The following is a 7296-nucleotide window of genomic DNA, read 5'->3' as shown; positions in this document are numbered from 1 at the left end:
GGCGACACCAGGATCTTCAGTGGCATGCTGAAGGGAAAGAGCTCTTCTTCACTTTCTGCCATAAGGGTGGTGTCATCTCCGTATCTGAGGTTATTGATATTTCTCCTGGCAATCTTGATTCCAGCTAATGCCTCATCCAGCCCAGAATTTCTCATAAAGTATTCTGCATATAAGTTAAATAAGCATGGGGACAATATACAGCCTTGATGTACTCCTTTACCTATTTAGAACCAGTGTGTTGTTCCATGTCCACTTCTGTTTCTTCTTGGCCTGCATAAACATTTCTCAGGAGGCAGGTTAGGTGGTCTGGTATTTCCATCTCTTTAAGAATTTTCCACAGTTTGTCGTGATCTACACAGTCAAAGGCTTTGGCATAGTCAATAAAGCAAAAGTAGATACTTTTCTTGGAGAAGGCAATGGCAACCCACTCCAGTACTCTTGCCTGGAGAATCCCATGGATGGAGGAGCCTGGTAGGCTGCAGTCCATGGGGTCGCTAAGAGTTGGACACAACTGAGCGATTTCACTTTTCACTTTCATGCATTGGAGAAGGAAATGGCAACCCACTCCAGTGTTCTTGCCTGGAGAATCCCAGGGACGGGGGAGCCTGGTGGGCTGCCGTCTCTGGGGTCACACAGAGTCGGACACGACTGAAGCGACTTCGCAGCAGCAGCAGCAGATACTTTTCTGGAACTGTCTTGCTTTTTCCATGATCCAACAGATGTTGGCAATTTGATCTCTGGCTCCTCTGCCTTTTCTAAAGCCAGCTTGAACATCTGGAAGTTCATGGTTCATGTACTGTTGAAGCCTAGTTTGGAGAATTTTGAGCATTACTTTATTAGCGTGTGAGATGAGTGCAATTGTGCGGTAGTTTGAGCATTCTTTGGCACTGCCTTTCTTTGGGATTGGAATGAAAACTGACCTTTTCCAGTCCTGTGGCCACTGCTGAGTTTTCCAGTATCCCAGTTTGCTGGCATATTGAGTGCAGCACTTTCACAGCATCATCTTTTAGGATTTGAAATAGCTCAACTGGAATTCCATCACCTCACTAGCTTTATTCATAGTGATGCTTCCTAAGGCCCACTTGACTTTGCATTCCAGGATGTCTGGCTCTAGGTGAGTGTTCACACCATCACAATGTGGTTATCTGGGTCATGAAGATCTTTTTTGTATAGTTTTTCTGTGTATTCTTGCCACTTTTTCTTAATATCTTCTGCTTCTGTTAGGTCCATACCATTTCTGTCCTTTATTGTGCCCATCTTTGTATGAAATGTTCCCTTGGTATATCTAATTTTCTTGAAGAGATCTCTAGTCTTTCCTATTCTATTATTTTCCTCTATGTCTTTGCACTGATCATTGAGGAAGGCTTTTTTTAATCTCTCCTTCCTATTCTTTGGAGCTCTGTATTAAAATGGGCATATCTTTCCTTTTCTTCTTTGCCTTTCACTTCTCTTCTCTCAGCTATTTGTAAGGCCTCCTCAGACAACCATTTTGCCTTTTTGCCTTTCTTTTTCTTGGGAATGGTTGTGATCACTGCCTCTGGTACAATGCCATGAACCCCCATCCAAAGTTCTTCAGGGACTCTGTCTATCAGATCTAATCCCTTGAATCTATTTGTCACTTCCACTGTATAATCATAAGGGATTTTGTTTAGGTCATATCTAAATGCCTGAAGTGAAGTGAAGTCACTCAGTCATGTCTGACTCGACCCCATGGACTGTAGCCTACCAAGCTCCTCAGTCCATGGAATTCTCTAGGCAAGAGTACTGGACTGGGTTGCCATTTCCTTCTCCAGGGAATCTTCCCAAACCAGGGATTGAACCCGGGTCTGCCACACTGTAGGCAGACACTTTACCGTCTGAGCCACCATTCTTGCTTACAGAATGGACATAGGAGCCTGCTGGGCTATAGTCCATAGGGTTGCAAAGAGCTGGACACGACTGAAGCAACTTAGCATGCACACAGTGTTGAGAGAGGACCATTACTCACTCTGTAAAGTCTAGGATATTTTTGATAATATGAGGATAAGTATAAATCCATTACCTATGACCACCCAAAATGAATTGAATTTAGTTCAATGGGCATTTATTGACTGCTCATTTTTACCTTAAAATGTGTCAAGGAATATTAGAGAAGGGAGCCTGGATATAAGACACAATCTCTACCCTCAAAGGGCTTACAGGCTCATGAGCATAGACTGTAATAAAAAGCAAGATAAGGTATTTCAAATCAAAATGCAGTAAATAATAGATTGAAGCTATAGGAGTATTAAAGAGTGGTTATTTCTGTATGGAAAGTGGGGAGGGAGGGCGGTGCATGTGAACTAAGGGAAAGCAGAACAAATCAGTCAACTCTACTTTGGTGACAGATATATCCAGACTTTTACTCCACTACCAAGATAAAGGAAGACTTATCAGAGGAGCCCTGATTACAGAGGGTGTGGTTGAGAGAATGAGGATGTGGAGAGAGGAATCATGAGTAAATGAACATTTTTGTAAAGGTGTGATAGAGGGTAAGCACCTAGTGGGACTGATCTGGTCCAGTGTATGAACAGAATATTAAACACTCAAATTGACATTATTATTAGTTGTTATATTGAAGAATATACCTGTACGAATCACAGAAATCAGCAAAACTCCTAAGAAGTTGATGTCCTAAAATAGTAAAAGAAACCTGTGCATTTCCAAGTTCATCACACTTTGACAGACCTGTTTTTAAAAATCCAGATACCACAAAAGTGATATTCTTTCATGGATTTTCAATGAGGTAAAGGAAATGCAATGATTAATACTTAGAAATAAGAAAAATGCACTTTTTATATTGCCTTTCTAAAGGCAATTTCTATATTTCTTCTCTGGACAGACACTGTGAATCAACACAAGCATTCCCTGAGACAGCATAGACCACATTTATGATTTCAAGATTTTATTTTGCTTTATCTTGCCATTTTTTTTCACCTAGGTTAATATGTTTGAATAATTGAGGCTTTTTTTCTTTAGAATGCTATTACTTTCTTTCTCACCTGCACTGGGCTTTTCCTCGTGGAAAGAAAGACAAATCCAAATAGGCAATACAAATATCCCTCTTCATTAACTACTTTTTCCTTTAAATATATCCCCTGGAGAGGGAATGGCTACCCACTCCAGTATTCTTGCCTGGAGAATCCCATGGACAGAGGAGCCTGGTGGGCTATGGTTCACGGACTGAGCAACTAACACTTTCACTTTTTCACTTTCATTTAAATATATATGCTATCTTCCTTCTGGGAAGAATTCAAGGACTCGAAGTAATCCCTTTAAATGCGGGCCCAGCGTTCCCGGTGCCTTTGGCATCGTTTCAGTGTGCGGCACAGCACCTGCCTGTTGTTTTCAACTTTGGACTCCACTCTCTGCTCGTCTCATGAAAAATGTTTTCCTCGGAAAAGTGTGGTGTGTTTTTAACCGATTCCAAGAGACCGTCAACCCATGCTCCTTCTTTGTGTCTGCACACAATGAGTGATTCCCAGACTCCGGGCGGCGTGGGGTGGGGAGCGGGGGATACTTTCTACCGGACCGATCCCCAGACAGACTCCAGCCCTCACCTCAGAGATTCAGAAGGCGGCCTGTCGGGCCTGGCGGCCCAGCCCCTCGGAGAAGAGCAGGTAGAGCCCACCGGAGACCCAGCAGCCGTGCCCGCGTCTGGGCCTCCGCACGACAAACTCTAGCATCCCCGCCGCTCCCTTGAGAGGCTCCAGCATCCCTCGGCCTGGAGATCCCGGGCGGTCGCGACTCCTGAGCCAGGATCCACAGTGGTTCCGCGGACTCGATCCGCAGGGCTGGGTGGAAGAGCCGCGCCGCCAGATGTCCGGGCTGCGGCTGCTAAGCGCCGGCCTCCGGGCAGCGAGCTCCCTGCCGCGGAGTGGGGACCCGAGGACAAGGCTAGCCGAGCGGATCGGAGGCAACCTCAGTCCGGCTCCAGCCCCATGCACCTTTCCGGTCGCCCCAGGAGAAAGCCGGGGAAGGGAGAAAGGGCGGCGGGAGGGCGGCGTGCCCTCCTCCCTCTGCTGCCCGCGGGCTCTCCCAGCTTGCCGGGATTGCTCTGCGCCCTGGGGGCCTCAGCCCTGAGCCATCCGCCGCGCCAGCCGCAGCCCGGGCGCGGCCTTCTGGCTCTGTTAGCAGGCACAGCCCCACGCCCTTCCGGCTCCCAGGCTCTGCTATTTCAAGAATTTTAGGGGGGGAAATGTGCACTGGCGAGGTGGGGGCCCACGCAGCCTGGGAAACTCGTGAAGCAGGCTGGCAGGCGCGGCCTGGATGCAGTGACCTCTGCCCCCTAAGGGTGTCCCCAGCTTTGCTGATCGCAGGGGTGGAGTGGTGGTTTTTTTCTGTCTCCCAAATTTACTCTGAAATCGAGTCTCTGGTGAGTGAAGGTCCACATGATTATATCACGTCCATAGCAGTCGCGCTGTGTCCTATATGGGTACGGGGTACTCGCGACGCAGACACTGAGGTCCCCAGAGACGCTGAGTCTCTCGGCCCCAGGGCTTATGCTTGTTTTCTGGATGGAACAGGCCTCCGAATTCCTCCAGGAACGTCTCAGTAAGTAGGGGTGGGTGTGCGTGTGTGTGCAGTGATTCCTATGACCTCACAGGTGTGTTATTAATATAAGACCAAATAGACTTAAGTGCAATAATACATCGTGTACTTGTAGATACCTTTTTGAATAGATAATGAAATTTCTGCGATCTTGAAGATCAACTCGTCAAAGCATAGTATTTCCAGTCCTCGTTTAATTAAAAAACCTGCATTCTGTAGAGATTCGATGGATGTGTCTAGCTAGCACCTTTGGAGTTCCAAATTGAATCTCCATTCATTTTCACAATGGAACACTTGTCAGAGAAACTGCCATAGCAGGTTACTCTTCCTCAAAACTGTAAGCTGCCTCCAGGCAGGGATAGTTTTCATTCATCTTTGATTTTCCCCTGCGCAAAAGTACTCAATAAATGATTGTTAAATGATTACACCACACCCTCCAATCCTTACATGTTCTATAAATTCTAAAGGAGGAATGTAGGAAGGGGGCGGGGGGGATGAAAGATACCAAATAAAAGTGAACGATTTAGTAGTCCAAGTTGGGGCACATTTGCAAGACAGTGATAATGCTTAGAATCAATTTGTTAATCAAATCTTTTTGGTTTTAGGACTATCATGGGCAGGAAGTGGAAATGATCCACATTCTCCGGCTTTTTTTTTATGCCAATAAGTGGATACATTTCTTTGGGATATATTTTGCTTTCTTCTCTTTTTTTTTTTCTTTCTTTCTATATATTAGGTGTGGTGTAAGCCATTATACTTGAAAGTATGCCTTGCTGGCTTTTGAAACCTTAGATGTTTTGGATTTACTGGTAGCTAATCTCATATTTCTCACTTTTTATATTTTCACTGGCATCCTACCATAACATACATTGGCGAAATCTGGTTTAGATACCTAAAATACTTCACTTGGGCACATGACCTACAAATACTAAAATCCATTAGCTGCCTTTATTGTTGCTTTTTAGCTCTCAATGATACTTTTGTATCTTTGTTCCTTAGCCTTTGAGTGTACTCCACAGACTTTTCTATTCCTAAATATCTGAAGAACCTGTGTTGTTAATAGGTAATATCAGCACACACATACTGTATTATTATTTAGCTGATAATAATTTTCATAAAGGATTCATTTTGTGCCCACTCATATAATGGCAGTTAAACATTGCCATCACTGATGCATTATAAAACATTCATTCTGGACAACACACTGTCTAGAATGTTTTCTACTAATACTAGAAATCTCTAGATACCTCATCACTATCATTGTTTCTGAATTTCTGTAGACCAGTTGTAAGGAAGATAAGCCTTTTGTCTAATTTTAGACTACTAAAAAATATTTGTTTTAGTCTGAACTTTAGGCTTAAGCACTTGAATTTTTGTACTACTTTTACTGTTTTGTTCAAGTGCCAAGTATCCATTCTTCTCAGGTTGTAAATAAAATATGGTTCAAAATACCATCTCTATTTGCAGCGCCAGGAAAAACTGCTGTTAAACTTATAACTCGATAACCTTATTCTTTTAGCAATTTTACCTCCGTTGTGATTTTTAATGAAGTCCTTATTGCTTTTTTTTTTTTTTTCCTTGACCTACTTTCAAGAGCTTTCATATACAACGTGTTTTCAGTGATGGTGATTTCTGTAGTGTGTAGGAGAGTCTTAAATCGCGGTGGAACAGATTAGTTGGCTATCATTTATTCCATAAATGTCTTCGTGGTTTCAAATCACCTGGTTCCAAAGTCCACAGTTTCACAGTCTGTAATCTTTTAAGCTCTGCTTTTCATGGGTTTGCTCCGTTCTCCAAACTGAGGACTGACTGGACCTTTCTGCTGTGATCCAATTGTTACTTTTCTTTGTTGCCTCCGCCCCCTAGAGATTGTATTTTCAAGGGAGATGCGTTCTTGGGGCTGCAGAGGAGAGTGGGACGAGATCTGGTACCTCGGGCAATAGGAGGAGATCCCTCCTTCGCATGCCGGTGAAAAGCTGGGGACAATTTTGACAGTTCAGTCTCGCTTTTGCTCTCGGGCTTGTGGTCCATGGGTCGGTTTTACCTGCTCCCACTTCGCCTGCCTCTGGCCTGCCTTCGGGCCAATAGCAAATGCAGCCCTTACTCCACCCCACCCAGAGCGCTCCCTCACCCGTTCTCTTGGGGAACTGGGGCATGTGTCCGTATTAGACTTCGGGGACTGGGGAAAGCCACGCCGGGATTCGGACGCTCGAAAGGGCAGCCCCTCCCTAAGCTTTTCCCCGCGTCGCGGCACCCACGTGACCGAGAACAGGCCTCCACCGGCCCGCCCCTTTCGTCCGCTGCTGCCCACTTCCCGCTCGCGGTAAGTAAACCGCGGTTTTCCGCACCGCCCAACCCCGCCCTCCTCCTTTCCCCTTCCCTTCACCTCCCTCCGGCTCCCTCGCACCACTCTACCCGCCCCCATCCTCCCCACCGGGCCCTTTGTACGTGCTCGGCGGCGTGCGAGCGCGCCCGGCACGTGACCCCGCCGAACGTGGCATTGTGTTATCACGTGACCCAGGTGCGTACGCGACGGAGCGGGGTGTGAAGATGGCGGACGAAGAGGCCGAGCAGGAGAGGTTGAGTCGCGGCGGAGGCGGCTGCGCCGCGGAGCTGCAGCGCCTAGGCGAGCGGCTCCAGGAGCTGGAGCGGCAGCTGCGGGAGAGCCGGGTGCCGGCCGTGGAGGCGGCCACGGAGTACTGTCAGCAGCTGTGCCAGGTGAGGGCG

At 46.4% G+C, this 7296-nt stretch overlaps 1 protein-coding gene across 2 annotated transcripts in view; it reads left to right on the top strand.

The window, feature by feature from the left end:
* Positions 1–7013: 7013 nt before the first annotated feature.
* Positions 7014–7296, top strand: part of ZNF292 (zinc finger protein 292) — a 95514-nt gene continuing 95231 nt past the window's right edge. The window contains exon 1 of one of the 2 annotated variants that reach the window (XM_019967391.2): positions 7014–7287. In XM_019967391.2, coding sequence (XP_019822950.2) covers positions 7120–7287 — 168 coding nt within the window. In that variant the 5' untranslated portion in view covers positions 7014–7119. The remainder of the gene's footprint in view (positions 7288–7296) is intronic. The other variant, XM_070796117.1, reaches the window with a different exon arrangement.

This window comes from Bos indicus, chromosome 9 (assembly GCF_029378745.1).
Source record: "Bos indicus isolate NIAB-ARS_2022 breed Sahiwal x Tharparkar chromosome 9, NIAB-ARS_B.indTharparkar_mat_pri_1.0, whole genome shotgun sequence".
Taxonomy (NCBI): Eukaryota; Metazoa; Chordata; class Mammalia; order Artiodactyla; family Bovidae; genus Bos; species Bos indicus.
Note: the sequence above shows the minus strand (reverse complement) of the source record. Positions and strands in the feature narration are given on the sequence as shown.